The sequence below is a fragment of the Sturnus vulgaris genome, chromosome 3, assembly GCF_052056855.1.
Source record: "Sturnus vulgaris isolate bStuVul1 chromosome 3, bStuVul1.hap1, whole genome shotgun sequence".
NCBI classification, from domain to species: Eukaryota; Metazoa; Chordata; class Aves; order Passeriformes; family Sturnidae; genus Sturnus; species Sturnus vulgaris.
This window is the reverse complement of record NC_142245.1, coordinates 96412379-96437211: the sequence shown is the minus strand read 5'-3', so window position 1 is coordinate 96437211 and position 24833 is coordinate 96412379. Positions and strand designations below refer to the sequence as shown.

Here is a 24833-nt window from a genome sequence, read left to right as displayed (position 1 = left end):
ATAACTATCAAATAGCAAAATTTTGAAAAGAGTCTGTTTTCCCAGAAAATGTCCTGAGTTTTCCTGGCAGCAGTGAATCTTACTTAAATGGGTCCTGCAAGCCCGGCTTAACTCTAGAATGGGGAATGAACTTAGATCCAGAGAATCCTTATGGACAATACCCAAGAGTGGATGTCATAATTATTCTGTAACAGTCTAAAAAATACCCTCATAGTAAATTTCAACTTTCTGACCCAGCTCAAAAATCCAAAATTCCTCCTCTTAGTATCAAGAAAGACAAACCTATCTTCTCTCTAGCTGACAGAGACCTTAGAGAAAGCCACAGCCATGGGGTGAGGAATTATCCTTGCCATGGAGCTACATGACCCAATGAAGCAGCTTATTGGCCCATAACAATTCTGATCCAGGCCTATAAGTTTTTTGAGAAATAACTATTTGCCCTATGCAAAATTCTTCCAAGCATTCTGCAATATTTTATAAAATTGCTGATCAAAGAAATAATTGTGGCAGAGAATATTTGTTGGAATTATTTAATGTACTAGTATGGACAATCTTTTAGTAGTCTAGTAAGTGGACAGCTGTGAAAGAGACAAGGATCAATACTGACAAGGATCGCCCTTGGTCGGGGCCACCTCCAAACACAAAAACAAGCAGTCCTTGTCCCATCCTTAAGTGATAGTTAGTCAGTATCCATGAATAAACCCATGCCAAATTCTGTATTTTTTTTGTTGTTGGCAATAATGAAGGAGTGAAACAGATAGAAAAATGTCGTGAGAACTGTAGGTAGATATTTCCAAGTTATGACATCCTGTGCTTTTGCCATGACATGAGACAGTGCAGGGAAGAGAGATGTATGAGAAGGAAGAAGTGGAGGCAGGTGCTACTCCTGAGGATGTGCTCACAGTGATGCTATGGGTTAATGGGAAGAGACAGTATGATTGCAGTTAAAGTGAACATACCACAGCACTAAAACTGCCAGCACAGCAGCTGGTCTGACCAAATGCTGGAAGGTAGGGGACCAAGTGCCTGAGTCTTCTGGGATGCCAGGAGAGGCCAAAACACTTCAGAATTATGCATGTATGCACTTAAACCCTGCCTGCAGTGTGATTCGGAAATTTCATTATTGCATAATGGAATTGCTACTTAGCTTTTTAAATGTGCCATTGATGCTTCATGACTGGAATTCCCTTTTGCACATGGACTTGCAAAAAGCTCTTCTTGAAACAGGGAGCTGCTCTCTGTAACTCCAGTTTATTTATTGTCTTCAACCAGAACTATTTTCCATAATTTTATCCGCCTTATTTTCTCACCACAAGAATGAATGTTTATAGCAAGCCATTTACTAAAGATTGCTCGACTCACAGACCTTGGTTTCAGCCTCTATTGAATGGCTACAGAGAACATTCTAGAGAGGCTCTTGTGGAGGTCCAGTTTCAGTTCAGGAGAAGGGTCATTTCTTAACTTCCTTGCATGTTTGATCATACCTAGCAAGTTCTTTTTTTTGACCATGTGGTATAAGGCTGGGATCATGCATGGGACTGGGCAGGGTAGTATAATGCTTGCCAAAAATTTCCTCATGATCTTCATAAAGGAAGCAAGTCTTATAGGCTGCTCAAAATAAGCAGTTTGTACACAAGATGTCTCATTTCAGAAGCACTGCTTGATAGCCTGGTAGCTTGTCTAAAATGCACTGTCTTCCCTTTTCCAGAAAACGTTTTCTTTCAACAACAGTAATCAGGGGCAGACCCCAAATACTGCTAGCTGGTCACATTGAGAGGGGAGATGGCCTCCCTGATGATCACTGCTTTCTCTTTCCAAAACAGCACTTTATGGAAGCAGTGCCATGATCTCAGCCCCCCAGATGGGAATGCTGCAGTATCTCCTGGTGAGAAAGCCATGTCCCCTATGATGTACAGAGAGGGTTCTAGCATTCCTGCACCTATGAGAACTATTGGTGAATGTGTCAGCCAGCTCGTGTAGAGGGTGCACTAGGTTAGTGGCAAGCATTTGCAGGGTGGGATATCTCCAGAAGTGGGAAATGTTTGGGGCTGCCCTGTGCTAGACACAGACAGTTCCAGCCAGATCCCACATTACTGAGCCGTGCAGCTGAGCTGGTAGCACTTCTGGGAAGCTATTTAACAAAGGGTAAAATGCAGAGGAACAGAGACAATAGTAAGGCAAAGTGTGACACAAAAATCAAATGAACCTCAATGTCAGTGAAGAAGGTGATGGACAACATATTTGTCTTTGTTTCTCCTTGCCTGAATCTATTTTAATAGGCAATGCATTTTTCTAAGTTTCCCCATGTTGCCTCTGCTTTCATCATGACGGTAATTAATAGCTGATCTCTTTTGACCTCAGAGCTTTTTTGTTCTATTTTCCCACCATGTTCTATTTGAGAACAGGAGTGAGAGAGTGCCTGAGTGGTAGTTTGGCTCTTAGCTAAAGTTAACCAATGACAGGCAATGCAGTTCAAGTATGTGATACCAGTCTACAAGATGGGATACAAGTTCTAATAGGACTGTCATAATCACAAATGAATATCTGCAACAACACAGACACTACTGGTGTACTGCTGCCAGCTTGCCAAAATCATGTTGGATTTGGACACAGTTATCCAAGGCACTGTCAACATAATTTTTAGAGTTGTCTGATGATCTAGTAGGAAAAGTAGGAAGACCAAACCTGAAGATTCATTATAAGAAACACCGACCATGTATTTTCCAGTGAAAATGATAGGCAGTAAGCACTGAAAGAAAGGTTTTAGCATGAAATGTAGAGTTCAGCTTAGTAGAGGCCTGTCAAGTTGATTTATGACAGGTATAAAGATCTAGATTAAATGATTGACACTTCTTTAATTAATGCATCTAAACTATGGCACGTATGAATCTGTTGAAATTAAGAAAAAACAAGTACATAGTTGAGCCCAACTTAAATAAATAAAATCTAAATCAATCAATCAGGAGACACTTTTCAAAACTTTTTGTTTGTTTTGGAAAGAAAATAATCTGTTAAAATAAACTGGTGCAAAATTATTTAATCTGATTAAATAAAATTATTTCTTATGAACACTTTTCTACTTGCAACACTGATCACAACTGTGCAACTTGAATATATCTGCTAACTCAAAGAGCCTCAAATTCCCTGATCTGTATTGTTCATACACTTTTTAGTATTGCTACTGCTAAACTACTCAGTTATTATCTCAACATAATTCTGCTGACAAAACCAATCAAAATAGCAAAATAATTTATGAAATATACATAATTAATGTTATCAATTTGTTTGGTAAGTGTCCTCAAAGTACCTTTCAGTGTAAATGCATGATTCAAATGTTTGCAAACACTATTTTATTGTATTCAGGCAAAGCTTCTATTGAAAAACTTTCAGCTATCACCCATGACTGCATTTTAATGATTCTTTTCAGTTTTATTTTGAATAAATTATACATAAGCAGCAAGGCAGTATGCGTTTAATTCTTATATGTTAAACAGTAGACAGACAATTTTCTATTTCTTCCTGTAAAGCACTTAAGGATTGAATTTCTACTTCTGTCAGCTTATTACAAGAATACTGCAAAGAGGAAAACAAATTACTCCTTTTCAGTAATTTCCTCTTACCTAATGGGAGCTTTAAAAATGATGGAGCTTCCCTGAGGTATTGAACTGTGATGGTAACTTCATCGCCAGCATTTCGCAGTAGGTGTACCTGTCAGTGTGACAAATAACAACTACTTTAAACCAAAGAACCATCACTCATGGAAAGCACATTACTGACAATGAAAATAACATTCCTGTTGATCTATAATAAACTCAGTGTAAGCATTTCTGGCTTAGAATGTAGAATAGCTTGAGGATCAAGCCACACCAACAACAGAAAAGAGCAGGCAAGACCAGTGGAACAACCTGAATAAATAATTTGCTGGGCAACCTGACGTTACATACTAGCTGAACACAACTTCCACTAACTGATTTTAAAAAACTGACTTAGGGTAGAAGGGAAATATGTGCTTATGTAGATGAAATGCATTAATTTTGTCTGTATACAAACAGAATGACACATGGAAATATATTAATACATCACATACATCTTGATCTTAACTATCTGGTTTGATTGATTCTGGTAACAAATTAAGCACACTTTTGTGTTTCAAATATAGTCTCGATTTCTGTGTCTTTATTGTCTATATGCATTTGTTAACCAAAAGGGAACATACACACACACATGTATAGAAATGTTTTAAACCATCAGAACTCACTTTGAGGAATAGCATATTACCACATAAAGTTTTTTTACACGCAGAACTACAAATAATATCTCTGATGGAACTCAGTTCCTACTACAGCACAGAGGTATTCCCCAGTTTCATACCTATGACTCAGGAAACAGGTATTGTATTTGGTTTGCATATGGCCTGTACACACAGGGTCTGCACATTCCTGATCCAGTTTGTCAGAAATGGATGCTACAGCTTGTGGCCTCTAATCTGCACACAACCAGATAATTCATCCATCAAGCAGAAAAGTAACCAACTGCAGCAAACTGACTTATACAGATGCATTTGATGCTTTAATATACTGGAAGGAAGTTGGTGGTTGTGCTGTTCCAAACCACTGTTTTAGCACATGCCACACTGGCCAACATCATGAGACACAGGATTACCTCAAACATTTTGTTTTCCACTTGTGTATCTAAAATAATGCTTACACTAGAGATTGATGTATTCGCTTATATGAAACCATCAAGCTTATGTCTGATAGAAACTAAGAACTTTCTTTCATTTTTTCTTCCATCCCATCTCCCCCGCAGTTCAACCTGCTTTTAAATTATTTACTATGAAAATACAACAGCCAGTGCTACCTATTCAACCCCAGAAATCTGAGTCTTGTGTGTTTATTAACAGCTGACTATAACAGAACCTGAGGTCTCATTGTGAGAGAAAACACCATGGAGAAAAATGATATGATCACTGATTTCTGACTAAAATATTTGAAGGTGGTCACAACAGGAGTAATCAAGAATGACAGTGTAGCAAACTTTGCAGGCTTCTTTAAGGTTATACAAAAGCATGTCTGGGCTGCAAAGCAGACCATTGTGTCTTAAATTTTAAGGTGCAAGAAAACTGTCTCCTGAAATCCTCTGCCCCTTATTTCCTGAAGGAAATCTCCTATTTCCTAGTTTAGACATTATTTATTACTCAATAAACACTGAGGATGACTGGTAGCTTTGCTAGTCTCACTCTACTGTTACAAAGACAGGATACCCTATATATTCCCTTCCAAATTAAAATGTCAGAAAGTATCAGGGCAGGGAGAAGTCACAGCCAGAAAAAAATACAAGATCCTGTTACCAAGTGCTGCAGTACTTGTAGTACCATTTTACTTATCATTGCATGGTAAATCTATTAAAAATGCCAACTTTAGTTTATAATCAGTATAGAAAAAATAGTGTTTTGCAAAATTAATAAAAAATTTCAAAACCAACAAATTTACAATGTAGTCATAATATTGTCCTGATGTATCTAATGGGAAGAAATATAAACCAAATAAAATTAATACTGAGAACTCACATTCTTATTCACAACTGCCTTTTCAAATTAGAAAAAAAAGTCAAGTACTTTAATTTTAACTTCGGAATAACAAGAAATAATTTTAATTTTTAATAGAAATTAATCTTCTGCAAACAAAGAAGAACAATTATGTTTTCTCTTAATTACGCAAAGAATGTTTGCACACAAACATTTATTCAAGCAATGAGAGGAGACAGCATGACATATATTGTCTAATGTACTTTTGGAAGACATCTATCAAATTTTACAAAGATAAATCCAAAAATTGTTGGAACAAAACAAAACAGTAGACTAGACACTGTTACAGACTATTCACTTCATTTTTTATTTCAAGTTATGTTTTGAAAAGGAAATAACTCTAATATTAATGATTTGGTTTAAAATTTCCAAGCATCGGTAGTACCTTGAAAGATATTCACACTGTATCATATTCTTCTGAAGCTGCTTAGATCCTTCAGGTAGTGCCTGAAGAGGTCAAAGTGTTGAACACATACTAACAAAACTAAATCAATTTCGGTGATCACAAGAAGATCTTAACAGTCAGAGGTCACTAAATAATGCACTGCTCTGGGATGCTGAAGTCCACTAAGTCCAAAAAAGACAAATCAAGTATCTTTGGGGCAACATTCACTGTTAGGCTGTTGTTGTAATAATATAAAATGAGAATTGCAGAAGTGAGTGGGTTTTGTTGTTTTTCAAAGGTTGATTAAATGCATTTAGTGCAGCTAACTCTGTGTGTGTGTATGTGTTTATGCACTTGTGTTCATATGTATAAAGGAAAAAAGGCTTCAGCTGAAATGCTTGCTTTTCATGCTGGCTCCAGTTTCCAGGTTTTGAGTATCTCTAAGGACATTTATCAAGCCAGGGTTTATTACACTTCTCTTTCTCACATGCATTTCTTAAGAACAAAACAGAGACAATGTTAAAAATATAAGTAGGAGATTCTATATCTAAACTAGCTACAGTAGAGTTTGCAGAGAAAAATATGACTCATATTTTAAGAAAACTAATGACCTTTGTCATCTCATTTTTACTATCAACACCCAGTTTAGGGACATGCTAAATACCTCTATGCAGACAAGCAAATGGCACAATGCTTAGCTGCCGTGCATTCTTTTAAAATTCTGTTTCCTTGTGTTTACTGTGATTGTTCTAAATCTTCAAACATACCTGAAAAATAATATTCACATTGTTCAGAGATTTAGACAAGGTTTTGGCTGTTTGAAAAAGGTTCTGTCTTATTAAGAACAGCAATTAAAATCGAAAAGGAGAATGGTTTTGATGAATTAATTCACCCATATGCCCCTTTAGCCAATATCTATTCTGAGTGCAGAAGTCAAATCATTTCACCGTGGCCATTTAAAAGATTCAACTCTAAAGTATTTGCTAATATCTTGCAATTCATATTGGAAGACCATGAAGCAGAATTAAGTTAGTTCAAGAAACAATGATTTCTTGATACTTTTCTCTTTTCAATTGTAAAATATGGAGCGGTTTCAAATAAATACTTTTGAGTCTTCTCCTCCTTAGCATTGCACTATTCAATGAGCAATAATATCTTTCTAAATGCTTAGCTGGCTAATACAAGACAGTCCTTTGTGTCTGAACAATTTATACAATGCTAGGGAAAGTGACACTCAATGCAGCCTTTGAAAACTTTCACAGATTTAAACTAAACTGCAACTTTTCTTAGTTTACTCAATTCTCACTTTTCTCTAATTTCTGCCTATAATTACAGTAAGAGACATTTTTACAGATAACTTCAGTATCAATTTAAACAAATAATGCTGCTTCTGTATGATCTAAATACCAGGCATTATTAACAAAAAAAGAAATTATTTAATTTTTTTCATTATTGTGTCGATTATGTTTTCTATTTAATTACACACTCCAGTGTGTAATTATCATTGTGTAAACAATGCTTGCACAACTGTCTGGAATATGAAAGATGCTGTTACATACTGTGCGTTGGAAAAGAAATTTTGAGTCAACTCAGTTGTTCCCTGAAGCAATTAAAGTTTAAATAAGTTTGCTTAAGGATAACTATTACTGAAGCATGAAGACCCATTCCTGAGAAAGTAACTTTGCCATTTTCAAAAAATCCCAAGAGTACAGGAGCATTATGGGGACTTCTTTCTGGAAATGCAGGTCAGTCTCAATTGTGATAAGTATGCTATAAATAAAAAGGGTTCAAACCCAGAACCCAAAATTAAAGAACAAATAGTATGTTTTATTGTTAAGCTACTGCATGCATTACTCGGAAAAAGAAAGAATTGTCTCAGTATCAAAATCTCACAACAGACAGATACACACATCTGACTACATGTGATTGGAAACCCATATGGTAAAGTGGAATCAGTATCCATAGAATTGCAAACATTTCTGTAGCAAATGCAGTCCTTTTCAAGCAAAGAAATTGGAGCAGCCTAACCCTGCATGTTCATAATCTTCAACTATACCTGTAAATCTTTCTAGATGATAGTTAAGTGGTTGAGTTTATACAAACTCGAATGAGCACAGATTGAGCTAAAGAGACTAAATGCAGGTTTTCATGTAGCCAATACATTCCAATTTTCTTTGTTGTTTGCTTGTATCTGTAATATACCTCCACAGCTCTTAGAAACAGATTTTATCTGACCTGAAGTTTCTGAGGAGAGAGATCAGCCAAAAACCCCTGCCATCATTTAATGGCAATGGTATAAAATGATGATGAAGTAACTTCAGCTGAAGGATGGGCAATATTTAATGAAGGCTGTCTTATGCTACCAAATGTAAAAACAAAACCAGAAGGTTTTGAAGTTTTTAAACCCATCAGGTTATATGCTGCGTTCTCTGATTTAGAAATTGTTAACAATTTGGACATTTCTTCCTTTTCTCACAACCAACTTTACCACAATGATCTCTTTGATCTATGCCTTCTAGCCTAATCTAGGATTAAAGATAGGAAGCACCAAGAAGGATTCTTGTTGCCTACACATTAACTGCTGAAGTACAAGCTAGAAGACCCATGGAGTGATCAGTTCAATGAAGTTTAAATCAGCCATAGAATTTATTTATAATCACTCATATGTTCATCCTTTCAGAACTGGGGCACCTAGAATACAGAAACATTTCTCCTTTACTAAACTCCTTACAGCATGTAGATGAACATAAAAGCATAATAGGAACACCTATGGATAAAGTTCAGCACTATTTCATAGTAGTAATACCCCTCTGTGTTAGTCCTTAATGCTTTTGTTTCCCCAATTCTGCAGACATAAATGTGCTAATATCATCATAAGCCATCACATCATCTGCAGTATTTTGCACACATCAGAGAGAAATCTTTTTTAGGCAAAATCCATACCTGAAACTTCTGCATACTGTCTCAGGACCATAATCCATGATTCCTTTTAATTTTGCTACTGTACAGGCTAATATTTATTCAGCACAGATCACCATAAAGCATATTATTTTATTCAATACTAAAAATTTCCTGTGACTAAAAATGAAGAGACAGACTACTTTGGGCACAGCATATAAGGATCAAAGGAACCAGGTGTGGATAGGTCTTCATACTGATCATCAAGAATAACAAGGGACATAATACAATATTGTTCCTGAAGCTATAAAGTAGCTTTTTCTTTTCCAACCAGCCCTGTCAAAGACAACTCCCCTCATCCCCCACACCCTTCCCACTGATTTATCCACAGATAGATTACATCATTTTGTTCTTACTCCCTTTTCTGCTCACGTACTTAACCTACCTCTACAGTACTGTTTTGTACAGGAGGGAGGTGGAGAAGGAGATGGAAGAAAGTGCCCCTCTATTTATGACTAGTGTTTGGTATAATTTCTCATAAATCAACATTTATTAATGAAATAAATTGAAATTAAAAGGGTTAAAAGAAACACCTTTTTTTAAAAAAAATTAAATATTTTAAGTCCTTGTCCCCTTAGTAATTACTTCATAAAATTGCAGCTGCCCAGCCACACTCTGCTGTACTTTACCTAAGTGCAACATTTTGTGTCCATAGCTCAAAAGAGATTTTGATTCTTCCCAGAGCTCCTTACTGCGAGGTACCTGAATTCTTCCATCCATTTTAATTATAGTAATTCTGCTTTTGTGCTCAAAGATTATGTACATTGGAAATGCTCATAATGCCACGGTACTTTCTGCTTCTCTAATGCAGAGAATGAAGTTCCTGTAAAATGATTGAGGTAAACAGTAGTGCTGAAATATGAGCTACTTAATTGTGAATACTTTCTTAACATATTTGGAGCTTGAAATAAAGTTGATTTCCACAATTACATTACAAAAGTTCTGTAATATTTTGAGGTGTACATTTTATACAGATATTGATGTTACTGCATTTTTTTAAAAATCTTTCTCTGAAATTTTGCTATCTCCTACAAAAGCACAGTAAAGGTGCAAATGGATGCAAATTCAAATGTCAAAATCATGTTTTAAAGCATGCGAGTTTTATCATTTGCATGTGAAAGACTTTGGAGACCAAAAGTATCCTACAACTTGTTTCTTCCTGAGAAATGTTGCCAGATGCATTCAGTGAGGAAATAATCACAGTTCTGAGAGCATCTGGAAACAATAAGGATGAATTGTACATTCCACAAAGTTTTAAAGTTATATTATAATTTGATGATTTTATGTAGCTTTATTTTTATGCACTGCTGGGATACAGAATACTTATGGCAAATTAGCACCTGGAGAAATGAAATTAGATAGTTTTCATTCAAACTAGGTGAAAAACATTTTTTAATAATTTATCTCACTGTCATGTTAAGTTCTGTTCTGCTGTAACTAAATCTCCATTAACGTAGTTCAGGAAAATTCTGTAGGGTAACAAAAAAAAACTATGTGCAGCAAATGTCACATATTAACATTCTTGCTATTGATGTTTATTTCTGCCTACCAACATAGCAGCAGCAAATTTTCTGAAGTACACAGTAAGTCTTAATGACAGTACACTAAACTCATTAAAAAATGCTGTTCAATAAAAGAGTTTGTTCCCTTCTCCCAGTTCCTGCCTCAGGTCTGATGCATGCAGCTGTCCTGCAGATATACATTCAGCATTAAAAGGTATTTACTGTCCACATAATAGATGACTAAAACATTATTTTAGAACTGACTGAGGCAATGACATGGGAACACTGAGAACTACTACCAAGATAAAGTTAAGAAAGTAAAATCTTCAAAAGATTCATATATTTTCTTTGGTGTATCTGTAGTTCTATAAATATATTACAACACATTAACTAAACAGAAACTTAATTAATTTTTCATGTGTAGAGATTTTCAATGAAAACCAATTTACAGAAATTATGCAGTTTCTTGAACAGCTGTGTGTCAAAAATGCATTGTACTTGAAAGTAACCTACAAATGATTCCAAATCTATATGTTCACTTTGGCTGAGCCCAAATATAAATCTCCGAATAATAAAAAAAGCAAGGGGTCAGTCTGAGATCACTTCAGCAAGCTCCCTTTCAGTAATATTTCTGGGTGATGGATTCTACCTATGCTGTTTCTGTTCACACATCTTTCTGTAAGTGGAGACACTCAGTCTAGAGCACATCAAAACCTTATGTCACTCAAGATACCCTTACTCCACTGCCCAAATTGTCCATTTAAAGAAAATCATAATGGCACCATATTGGGAAGACAATATGTGTAATCAAAAACTAGTGAAAGTTTCTTACACAGAAATTAGTAATAGAAAAATTGATATGTAAAACCCTCTACATTTCTTTTTGAATATCTAATGACAATGTAGGTCAGTGTTGGAAATTAGCTAAAGTAAGAAAACTAAAAGATGCTAAAAGTTTTGGCTTAAACTCTAAACAGAAATAGTTTACTATAATCTAAACAATTTAAACAAACAAAAGCAATCTAAACAATCTAAAGGCAAACTCTGGAAATTACTGAGAAAATGGGAGAGCCATGCTGTTGAAGAAAGAAATCAAATGGTTTCATGACATGCAGAGACACAATCTTCACAGGATATGAGAAAAGCTTAGTTACTGGTTCTTCTGGCTATGGTATAATTGCCCTTCCAGTATAAAGAGAATATTTCTTCTGTGTTGAGAAAAAAAAAAGATTTGCAGTCCAAAGGATGAATTATTCAAGTAAATCATGCAGAGCATTGCTAAAAGTACTGTAAAGCTTCATCTTGGCACCATTAAGGTAGACCTCCAAGAAATGAAGCATACAGTTTGTCTGCATAGAAAAATATTCACTTTTCCCTTCATTTAAGTGATCAAACTCTCATTTTTACTTGTAGTACTTGAATTACACTATTCATTTTTGCTTCTTAACATCATTTTTGTTGTGTGAAAAAGTACGTTCATACCAAAAAGCTTCCCACAGGAAAAACTGCAGAAAATCAAGGAGTAATTTGAAATTAATAGACAGTCTTGGGTCAGAAATACATGTAGGTCTGTAAGGGTATCTATACATGTTAGTGTAGCAACTACCTGGGAAATCTAGCTAAACAAAATTTCCTTTAACTTTGGTCTCTATTGTTGACTATTTCTAGCAGTAATCTTAAGTTTTTAAACCTTCTGTGTATATCAAATAAAAACTTTATTTTAAATTACTCTAAATATCATAATGTTATTGCCTCAAATATTAATGAATTGTATATTCAAATATTAACATGTGGTTTAACCAACAGAACATAAAACTGCAATTTTCACATTGTAAATATATATCTTAATTTGTTTGAAGATTAATGATTTTAATAGCAGCATAAATTAAAAAAAATCTACTCATTAATATGACTATAAGAGATTACTACACTAAAATTTGTAAATAAAAAAATATTTTTCCTACTTGTAAAGTATCTATTTGACATGATATTTTATATTTTTTTATGACTTTATTTTATTAATTCATCACTCTAGCCCTATGTTTTTAATTATGTTATTAGTTTTGATATATTTGTTGAGTAGTTTAGCATTATGTGCCTATTCTAGCTATATATTCTCTGATATTTTTTTCTATTTGATCTCAGTTTTTTCTGATACTATACGGATAAAATTCATAATCTATGTTCCACCATTTGGAACTGAATTCCAGAAGACCACGCAGAGAACTTCAATTCCAAAATAGCTAATGCACAATAGATGATGGATTAAAGGACAAATGAAAATAAAATCTCAGTATCTCAATGAAGATAAACATTTTTCAGGTTCAATCCTTGTACCTCAATCAGCCTAATGAAGAACAAGCTCATCACTGCCAGCCAGACATACCAATGACACATTAACTAGTGTTACAGTAAACATCTGAAGTACTAAATAATAATTTAAAAATTACTATTGACTATAAACTGCTCAAATTCTGAAAATCTAAAATTATTCCCACTGAATGGATTTTCTGTTTTTATGGATACTGTTTATTTAGCAATGTCCTTCTGTGAGAATATTTGTAAATAAAAATAAATAAATGTTTCCAAGTACTTTCCTGGATCATTGAACAAAATTCCAAAGAGATTAACATTTGTGTGGAATACTAAAAATGTATGAAACATATTAATTTACTATAAAATACATGAATAAGATACAGTAAGAAAAAAATAGCATGCAAAACCTAATTTTCCATTTTTGTATAACTAAACTTCCTCTCCTGCATTTTCTAGTTAATGGAAATAATCTGTTTATTAATCCTTGAAATAGGATCAATTTCATACAAACTTACATTTGAACTAATCATGGATTCATATAAAACATGAGAAGTCTACATGAGAGAACCCTGTCCAATTCCCCTTTGAAAGGCAACAGTGATGGTTTTTCATCACATCCACAATTTGCTTATGGTGGAAACAAGCAGGTACTTCTAGTGCATTTCAGCAGAGGGCAGCGTACCTTGGGGACTCACAAAAATCTTCCTGAATCTTATTTTCCTCTTTCACTACGAACAGGGAGAGAAAAGTACCCAAAATGCCAAGAAGTGTGTTCAGCCCTGTGATTACCAGGGGCTGAAGATGCTCAGAGGGCTGGAGCACCTCTCCTGTGCTGACAGGCTGTGGGAGCTGGGGGTGCTCAGCCTGGAGGAGAGAAAACTCGGGGGAGACCTTCCAGACCCTAAAGGGGCTACAAGAGAGTTGAAGAGGGACTTTTTACAAGATAATGACAGGATAATGATAGTGATAGGACAAGGGAGAACAGTTTTAAACACAAGAAGGGGAGGTTTGGATTAGATTTTAGGAACAAATTTTTAATGTGAAAGTGGTGAGGCACTGGAGCAGGTTGCCAGAGAAACTGAGGCTGTCTCATCCCTGAAGTGTTCAAGGCCAGGCTGAGCGACCTGGTCTACAGGGACAGTGTCCCTGCCCATGGCAGGGGTGTTGGAAGTAGATATCTTCACGGTTCCTTCCAAACATGGCATTTTATGATTCTGTGATTCTATGAATCTAACAAACTCTGTTGAATCAGAAAATTGCCACCTCGGGTTTCATTCCTCTTCACAGTTTATTGTGAATATCTTGAAAATGGAAAGTCAGAAGAACACCAAGTAGTACACCTTTGTGAATTTCCTCTTTATCTTTGCTTCCCTCTTTCTCTCTGCTCAGGAGATCTGATTGCTCCTTTCGTGTTCTGCACAGTGACAATCTGATTAGCCATCAGGGAAAGAAAATTAAATTGTGTCTCTGATACACAATATCAAAACTATATTCATCTCTGAATTAACATTTTCTGCATTCACAGTCTCTCCACACCAGCAGAATATTTCTAAAAATAAGCTTAAGTTTCAAGGAAAAGAAATTATTTTCAATTTTCCACACTATTGTATTACCTACTACAAAACAGAATTTTTCTTGGCATTCTGATTTTGAATTATTTATTCTATCCATACCCTTAGCCAGAACTAATGTGCGATAGTTGCAGCTTGAATAATTGTGGAGAAAAAGAAATTTAGTATCAGAAGTTAAAAACAGGTGAGCCAGCTTGTTGTTAAATTGTTGCTGACAGAGTATCTAATTGTTTGGCTTGCCTAGAAGTAATCACCTTTTATTACCGCTGAAGTTAAAGGGTCACTGCCTATTTGGTACAATCAGGAGCAGCTAACTACATAAACATCCCAGGAGGGAAGATGGTAGGTGGCAGACAGAACAAAATGGCCTCCTTTCCTAAAGTTCTCAGATTTTGTAGCCTTCTCTTCCATGTATTAACCCCAATGGGTTTTAAGTCTTTAACACCCGTGAGCCATACGGACCTACAATTACACTTAAGCTTCAGTTTTGTGAAATAAAGGTTTTCTGAGTTTGTGCCTACTAAGTGCTCTTCCTTACATCCTGCAAGGGTGAATCAACAGACATTATAAAATGGCAGAAAGTAAGAGCAAACAGGAGGAAAAGTCTGAACAGCAAGGAATGACATTATGAAACAAACAAAATAAAAAAATGAAAGAAGATTTTTGAAAACATTTCTTAGAGTTAGAATTTAAAAAATAATCAAGCCACAAACAAACAGAAAAAACCCATCAGTTCAACACCAAAAGAAAGTAAAAAGCATATTTGCTTCTGCTCCATAATGGTTTATCACTATGGTTAGAGTAGAGGAGTAATTCAGAATGTCCACCTTTGCCAGCAGCATCACTTTTAGCAGTCTGTGGTGGGTTGACTCCTATTTCCCCCCACTCACACGATGGGAGAACAGGAACAACAAAGGAAGAAAATCTTCATGATAATGACAGTTTCCCGATAAAGACAATTTGGTAACTTAAATAGAGACAAAGGTAAAAAAAAGAACAAATGATGCAAAGGAAATCAGTCACAACCTCCTGATGCCCATCCAGTCTCCGAGCAATGGCTGCTTCCTCCCAAAAACACTTCCCACAATTTTTACTGCTGAACATGATGTTATATGGTATGGAATATCTCTTTGCTCAGTTCAGATAGGCTTTCCTGGCTGTATTCCCTTCCAGCTTTTGGGCCACTCTCAGCCTACTCATTGAGAGGGGAAAAACTGAGGAAAAGAGAAGTGTTGGTGGCCTACAAGCAGTGCTCAGCAATAACAGACACACCAGGGTGTTACTAAAGTTGTTTTAGTCATGAACAAGAATACACCACCATACTGACTGCTACAAAGAAAACCAATGTAGTCTCAGTCTAGACCTAGTACACAGTCCCTTGGATCACACAGTACAATTCATAACCTTGAGTTAGCTGTTTGCAAAAGAGAACTTCTGCATCCAGAATGCAAGCAGCAAGAAATGCCTTCAAACTGTACTGCAGGATGGTGTTTCAGGGGTCCCACTTTGAAGCAGATGACTGAATATATAAAAGACCATGGCTCCAGATGCCAAAAGAATTACTCAATAACCTTTGTCAGACTTCCATTAAGTACATTGCATTATGTTAACAAGGTTGTGTAAACTTGAACCCAGAGTGCATTAAGAATACCCAAGCCTCATTGATGAGTATCTTTTGAATGGAAATGCTGGAGCACCTCTCATTTACCCTGACTGACATTTATAAAAAAGGGCATCCTTTACAGACACAGAAGATGCAGTCATGATTTTCTAAAAGTTAGATGAGTTCTCCATCCTTAATGTCCTGCTTTCAGGACAACTACTCACAACCACTATATTACTATATTACTAGCTTAATATATTGTAACATACTTAATATGTTATATACCTTCTTCAGTGGTGTTTCTGGTTCCCAGACCTTCTTTTTCAAATAATTTCCTTCAAATTGCAAACACACCATATTCAAATAAAGAGGACTTTATCTCAACCATTATTTCATAAAAATGCAGAGACATAATTTAGATAAAAGAAGAAATAATAAATCTTCCATTCTCTCAGGAACTTTGGCAACAGCCCACCTTATCTCATAGAACCAGTTCTTTCCTCTACTGCCTGACACATTATTTTAACCCCATTCTGATCATATTAACAGGCTGTGGTAGTAGCAATTTTGCTTAAAGCTTCTACTGAATTCCTATGTACAGGGCAAGGAGCAGCACTATGCCTTTCTCTTTCATTCCTCATCTCTGCTGTGTTACACTGACAGTTCTGGAGCACTTCTTGGTTTTCACAAACAATCCTTAAGGGAAGTAACTTACCATTGTGTGAGGAGTAACTTTCTGGAAGTTTAAATTTTTTTCTGTGCAATAACAATAGAAGCAGCAGGAGGGCAGTTCCCCAATACACAATAGATTTAACTATGCTTTATTGAGACTGTCTGTAAGAGAGTCAGCTTGATAGTATTAATCAACACCAAGAAAAGGACTGCAAGATCAGGCAGCTGCACTTCATCTTGACCTAGAGAGATCTCCTTCAAGTAATAAAAGCAAGTTTAGTTCCTTTCCCCACATAATTTCTGCCTTGCTGATAAGACTGTCAAAGCCCATGTCATTTATGGTTGCTACAGATGTTATTCTGAGATGCTGTTTTCAGTGAATCAGCTGATAACTGCCAATAAACTGGCAACAGGGGGTAACAATTTTTATCTCTATGGCCGTGCACTGCAGACCAGAAAAGCACTGCATCAAGTCAATGTGAACTGGCTTTGTCCTCATATAGTCCATCTGATAACTGAAGCAAATCAGTAAAACCTGACCACTATTCCATAAATTGTTGTTTCAGGTTAGACCAAACATTGTGGTAAATTGTATTTCAAAGCAGAATTAAATAACTGGAAAAGTCTTAATAATCAAACACATGACAAACCTGATGATAGCACTGTCTTTATAGCAAAAAGGAGCAAATTCATTTGAAACAAAGCCAGAGACAGAACAGTTTAGACATAAGATATTCTGTAGACCAATAAAAAAATCAAAGTGGAATGACTTACCACTTCTTCATGGGTAGCACTTTCTACATTTATACCATTAACCTAAAAACAGATACGATAGGGAGAAAATGATTTGTAATGCAAAGTTAGTTACTGAAATAAAATCAAGTATGAAACAAATGTCTGTGGAAGAAAACGAATGTTTACTGACCTGTATTATTGCATCTCCTATAAATAACATTCCTGTCTGTTCAGCTGTGGGATTACAGAAGGAGTAGATTTTAATTGACAGTAGTACTGAAAAAAATGCTATATTCTCTTCCAGCAATTAGTTTAATGCACTCTTTGTAATCCTATTTGAAACTGATTTGGTTGTGAAAATACCAATGGCACAGAAATCAGTATTCATCCAAAAGAGGTAATAGATAACTAGCAATTTTAAACAAATTAAGAGAGCTACTTTCCAAGCATAAAGAACTTGTTTAGTATGGAATACAAATGTCAATTCCCACTAATGAAGGATTTCATTAAATTATGTGGAAAATATGATTCACACTTTTCATTATTCTTCCACAAAAGGGAAACAGGAGTTTCTGAAACTACTTAGCAATTCCTTTCCTCCTGAACAAATTTACAGGGACTGCTGTAATTAAAGAGGTTGTGACTAGAATATAATACCATTTATAACATGAAGTTTGAGTTAGTTTTTTCCCTAGGAACAACATTATTTCAATCTACAATTTGCATGTTTCCTGCCTTACAGAGTTAATGGGAATAATGTCATGAAAATTCAAACAATTCTCCACAGATAAAAACAATGACATTTTTGAAGTATATTCTCTAACTTTTAAATTTTATTTTTTTTAATTGGAATTTGAGGAGGTTTATCTCATGAAATGCATTAATTAATTAAAAGTAAGGCTCTTATCCTGAAAAGACTGATAGTGTTAAAGAAGGTCTATCAGTCTTATACATGACCTTTAAGGTCACAGCTTGAGGCTTAGAAGAATGTCATCAATGTTAATGAAGATAGTATTATGAGAAATGAAAATAGAAGTGAAAAAAGAAAGAAAAGACTGCATAGAGTATTGCTGATTTCTTCAATTTAGCTGTTGCTATAGCAAATGTACCTTTGTTACAAAATAGTACTTTTTTAAAAAAGAAATTGTTCATCACTCTTTTGGCAGTTAAAAGATGATAGTTCATTAGTCAGTACTTAGGAAATATTTCACTCTTTATTTTAAAAATCATGATACAAGTCGCATTGTAGGTGTTTACCTCACTTCTCATCCTACTTTGTATTTAAAAATATGGATATAATTTGTAATAGCTGGTATAGAAAAGACATTTACATGGAGAAATTTAATGGAATTAAAGCAGTTCAAAGCCATAACAAAGCAAACTGAAGTCGTCTATTCTGGGTACATACACTGGTAGAAGTGCTGAACACTAGCTTGGGCATCTCAATACTGAACTTTTATTTGAGATGTTAGTAATACATACACCAATAATGAAAAATGTGAACAATTTTAAATTCAGTGCTTTTGTTAGGGCCATTGGGCTGTTTTAAAAATGTGCAAGCATCCTTGAATTGGACATAGAAGGAAGAGGGTGAGTTTGAAATTCCAGTTGTGGCAAAGCAGAAAAGGATGAATTCAAAGGATGCATGTCTTGTCCACTGTGTCTGATTGACTCAGAAGTGTGTGGAGAAATTTTAAGCATATTTGTATCAGCAACTTGCTATGGTTTAACCTCAGCTGGCAACTATTTCCCATGCAGTCACTTGCTAAACCCTCCTTTCCAACCCCATTCTTTGACCCCACACCAGCCGGCAGGGATGGGGAGAAGACTTGGAAAAGAAAAAAATACAAAACAAAAAACCAAAAAAACCTCATGAGTTGAGATAAGAACAGCTGAATAATTGAACTATAATATAATAATAGGAATGGAAAGAAGTCAGTGTGTGATAAAACCCAAGAGAAACAACTGTTGCACAGTACAATTCCTTATCCCCAGCTGACTGATGCCCAGCCCATCCCTAAGCAGCAACTGGCAGCTCCCAAACAATTCCCCACAGTCCATATTCCAAGGATGATGCTCTATGGTATGGAATATTTCTTTGCCGTGGAATATATTTTTGGCCAGTTTGGGTCACCTCTCCTGGCCATGCTTGCTCCCAGCTTCTTTTGCCCCTGTTTGCAGGATGAGCATGGGACAGTGAAAAGTCCTTCATGTAGGGAAAGCACTGTTTAGTTACAACTAAATTTAAGAGTGTGTTATCAACATCATTCCCATACTCAATTGAAAACATAGCACTGTACCATCTACTAAGAAGAAAAATTAATCTTATCCCGCCTGAAAACCAGGATGCAAAAGGCACGTGTGAAGAGGCAGAACAGAAGGAGATCATGAATCAAAGCAGTTGATGCTGAGGCTCCTTATATCCATACTGTAAATGTCAGGGATTTTAAATGAGATCAGGCTGGTCCTCCAGTCTAAATACTCTCAAGTGAAGAGAAGCTGCACAAGGAAAATTAGTACAAAAAATTTTCTGTTTTGTGGACCCCTAAGCAGTCTATCCTAGGGGACACCAGTGCCACACCATGATGAACTCCTGCTGCCAGTAACAACTGCTAGAAGCCCCAGTAGGCAGAAACAGACCTTGCTTACAAGTACTGCAATAGTGCCTGAAACTGGAATCAGTGTAGAACCTGGACAACAACCAAACAAGGTGAAACACAGGGAGAGTGTGTCCTCAGCCTCCTCCAGGAGACAAACTGTAGTAAGCCAATCCTCAGATATTACTCTGTCTGTGTGGGGGTCACAGTAGGATTCATGTTCCACAGCAGCAAGGCAGATGTGTTTGTTTGCTCTTCAACAAGTACCAGTAGCTGATGTGTGGGCCACAGATGTGATAAGGAGAGCACATGTGGGCAGCAGCAGTGATGCTCTCCTGAGGCCCTGTTGCTGGAACTGTTGGGTGGTCAAAGCAGCTGCTGCTTTTGGGAAGATTGGTTGGAAACAGCAATATAGGAAAAAGCACAGTAAAGAAAGAGATGTGGAAATGTGAGAGATGAATTTGGAAAGAATTTCTGTAAGAGGTGAAAACAGAAAAATGTAGGGCAAGAAATCAAATCATACTGAACCAGCAAATGTTTGTGTGAGAGCTGACATCCTAATGAAAGAGTGCATGATGAAGATCTGTGGGCAGGTAGGTAGGTATTACCATCGTCCTGGATGATCATCTATCTGAGATCCACTGCATAATGACACAACAGCACAGTAGTTGTCTAAGCCTTCTGAGAATACATAGACTAGTATTCATGCAAAAAAATCTAAATTCTAGACAAAGCTAAAATTATTGAAATAGCACTTTTTAACAGCTCAGGGCTTAAAAACGAAAAGCAGTGATATGAAAAGGTATAAAACCTCATGGAAGAAAGCTGGGTAAATGGAGAGTTGTATCTTGGCAACACAGAATATAATTCCCTTCCAGGGAACAGTGGAGGCTGAACCTTTCCCCCAGGACTGCTGACTGCCAGGTCAGCAAAGACCCATTGCACATTCCACAGGGGGGATGAATATACTGCAATATCCCCAGCCACCTCATCCGTGTTAGCCAACAAATTTTATAGTTTAAGAGAACAAAGCAATTATATCCTGCTTGCAGAGTCTCAAAAAACAATCAAGGCTGTCCACATAAGTAAATGAGAGAAGGAGCATTATGTGTAAACCCTCTATGAACTGAAACAAGCATAGCATTTGGGACAACCAGAGAATTTTCTCTAGAACTGCATTATGCTGCACACTAAGTCAATAAGCTGGACGCCTGCTGTTGCCATCTTGGCTATGCTTGCATGTCTGTGATGAAAGACTTTGGATTTAGCCAATGATCTATAATTTAAAATCAATGACGATTACTAAAAAATACATTTTCCATAAATCAAATTGTAGAGGATGTGTCACTACAATTCAGAATTTACAATATAGTTTAGAAATATATTAGAAACAAAGTGACTGGAAAAACTATTTGGAGCCAAAAAGTCAGTCCTGTTTCTCTAAGGCATATTTTAAACCTGAAGACAATACGTCTATTGATGTTTTCATGAAATCACATTCTCTCTACATATTAAGTAAAATCTTCCACACTGTGGAACTTTTTCCCACTGGCAACATCCTCATATATAAAGGTGCTTATGAAGGGCTGCTCTAAAATTATCAGTCACTATGTGTAAAATGAAGTAATACTAAAACCAAAATACTTCAAAAAGATCTCCACAGAGCATATAACCTTTTTCACCGAAACAATAAGCACAACTTTTTCAGAATCTAGTTTGCCTCTTGAAGATTTACTTGAAATAATATTTTAGTAGAAGTATATTGAACATGCCCAGAAAAAAAGACTAAAAAGAAAATAAGCACAAAGTACTGATAAGCAGAGACATACCAGGCTGTAACAGAAAATGAGGCATGTGTTACAATAAATAGTGCTACATCGCCTTTACTCTTCATCTTAATTATCGTTAAAGAGGTTTGATGCTGATTAAATGCTGTACGTTGATTAAATTCAAAAACACTACTGAACTAAAGAAAGCAGGAGAGAAACCTAAAAGGGCTTATGCTGAAGTAATGGTATGCAAATAATCATTAAAAAATCCTAAAACCTTACTTTTGAGAATATTAGATTTGGAAAACTTTCCCAAATGTAAATGATCCATCATTCTAATCTTTGAAAAAAAAAAATAACCTCAGACAGAGACATGAACTACTAAAAATTCTTTTGCACTCAGTTAGAAGGGAAAAGAACCAGTTAATCTAGGTTTGCTTACTTTTCCTATCCACTAGGGTTGAAGAAGGGCTGTATCAAATTTTACAAAACTTCCAAGCTAATGAAATGGTAAATTTACTGAACAGAGTCTCTGGAAATATTTACTTACAACTAGCTAATTGATGTACATCTCTATGCAGATTTAAGCCTGTAGATAATCGGATGTCTTTGTATTTTTCAAGATTGGTCACAGTACATATTTTCACTCAAATTTTGTTGAATTCCTGAATAACATGAGAAACATACAAGGTATGTTTTTGTCTTATGACAAAAAGTGCTGCTTAAAGCACACAGGTAGCTGCACTGACTTCATGAACCTCTCAATTCACAAGATTAACATTAAATATATGCATAAGTATTTAACTGTATGAAGAAAATCTAAAGGAATAGTTAAGAAACTGGATGAAATTAAAAGACTGGAAAAATTAGTATTAAGGATGAGAAAGACAACTTCAACATATCCAGATATATTTTTCCCCTCTCTTCCGTGAATTGGACATAACTACACTCATGACTGCAAAGATAGAGCAAGCAAGACCTTTAATCTGTGATTTAAAACACAACTATATTAATTCAATTATTGACTGACATTGGATCTTAAATACATTCTTATTAGTATGAATATAAAAAAATTCCTGAATCAGAGCTCAAAATACCTTGCTTTTACTTGTTGAGTGATCTTCAACAGTTGATTAAGATGTTCCTTCTATTAAGAGGTACTGCTTTTCATGGTCTGTCTAGTCTTGAGAAGGCAACAGTTTAAAAGAAATCCAAAATGTTAAGAATGTTCTTCCATGCCTTCTGAAAATAAGTTTAGATATGGAGGCATAGATCCATGAGAAAGAATAGCTTTCTAATAATATAGAAAAATAACAGTGTCAAAGATAATAAAAGATTGATAGAAAATAAGATTAATGCTAAAAATCCTGAAGAAATTTTTAAGTGATATTAGGAAATAATGTCCAAAAATTAAACACGACTCATCTTCAATTGTCTTATATTCTAATGAGGCCTTATGTTCTAATGAGGCAATATGTTCAAAGACGGCCTTGTATTCACTCTTCATCTTCATTAGCACAAGGTGTAACAAATTTTTTATCCGTTCTGGCTTCCTTATAAACCCAAATACCTCTGTTTGCGCTTAACTCATTCTTAATATTGAGCTGACTAGCTCAGTGGAATGAATCTCCAAGGCTGATGAAACGAAGGTGAATACAGAATACAGCTGTAGGGACGAAAAACATCAGCTGTGGATAGAACCATGCTGTGCAGCTTGGTGCAATCTCACATCGTGCCCACCAGCTTGCCCAGACTAGGCTGGGTTACTGTGCTTGGACCCTTTTGGTAACTGGAGTCAACACCAAAACCCAGAAATATACCCATGGAGGAGGTACCACATACAATTTCACAACAAACCATCTTTGGCATGTAAGTGAAACTGTGAAAAGCCCTCATCAAACTGATGCCATGTCCTCCAGATGGTCCTGGATGCAGGAAGCCAGGATGTGATATTTGGACACAGTCTGTGTTTGCAGAGCACATAGTTTTAAGGCAAGAATGTTTCAGTTGCTGAATGTCTGGAGCTCATTCCAGTCCTGCCAGGGTATACAGCATCAGTCAGACTTAACATAAAACAGAAGATTTTTCAACACAGCAGAATGTGAGTTATGAGTCAACTTTTGTCACAGAAGGTGGGAAAATGCATTCAAAATAAGATTTTAATTAATTTTGGCTCTTAATGCAGGTGGTTTTTTTTAAACTAGCACGATGCAAACTAACTCTATTCCACTGGGCTTTATTTAATTTTATTTATCTATTTTCATCATGTCTCATGAGCTGAATCCACTGCTCTGTTTTATCATTGCTGCTTGTCTGACTCCACACATTACATGACTTATGAGCAGAACTTGCAGCAGTAGTCAGATTATTGCAAAAGGTCTCAAAAAATGAAAAGTTGCATCACATGAAAATGTGATTCCTAACTGGATAATTCTGCAACACAAACCAGTACTTTATTGTTTGATGGTTAAACAACCAGAATTTCCAATACTATATGCAGTAAATCACTTGTACATAGGATGAGATTAGATTTCAAAATCCATTCATTTTTACAACCTCCACCATCTAGATTCCACAAACTCATAAAGAATCTTTAGTAATCAAAAATGGGAATACACAGAGAAAGATGTCAATGCATGAAAGCTTGCATACTTTATCCACATAAAGCATCTGAAGTATTTTTAACCGATCTGATGGATTCACTGTAAAACAAATAAACCTGACTGATATGATTCGTTTCCAAGTTCAGGACATTAAGTTACATAGCTCTAAGGATAAAACTCTACATTTTTTTGACTGTAAGTCCACAGCACTATTTGCCCTAAATAAATTGTCAATATGATTATAGCACATATATAAAAATATTACACACCTAGAAACTAATAGCAAATCATCAGTCAATGTGCAACGTGTACAAGGTACTACATCTTAATTCAGTTTCAAACGGAAAACACAAGAAAAACAATACTATATTGAATTACGTTAAAAAAAAAACAACCAAACCAGCCTGAGTCAGGCTTATATAACATTACTGAGAAGTTTCAACATCAATAATTCTTTTCATAGTCTAGGAGATTATCAGCAATGTTGCTAATACTCTGAATCAACTGATGATTTGATGTATGGGTAGGAAAAAAA

The 24833-nt window shown here is 35.7% G+C and overlaps 1 protein-coding gene across 3 annotated transcripts in view; it reads right to left on the bottom strand.

Annotated features, from left to right (window-relative positions):
• Positions 1 to 24833, bottom strand: part of SNTG2 (syntrophin gamma 2) — a 222223-nt gene that overhangs the window by 91815 nt on the left and 105575 nt on the right. For all 3 annotated transcript variants that reach the window (XM_088162358.1, XM_088162356.1, XM_088162357.1), the window contains 3 exons: positions 17520 to 17563; positions 17369 to 17410; positions 3621 to 3708 (listed from right to left, as the gene is read on the bottom strand). In XM_088162358.1, the coding sequence (XP_088018484.1) occupies positions 3621 to 3708; positions 17369 to 17410; positions 17520 to 17563 (174 nt within the window). The remainder of the gene's footprint in view (positions 1 to 3620; positions 3709 to 17368; positions 17411 to 17519; positions 17564 to 24833) is intronic.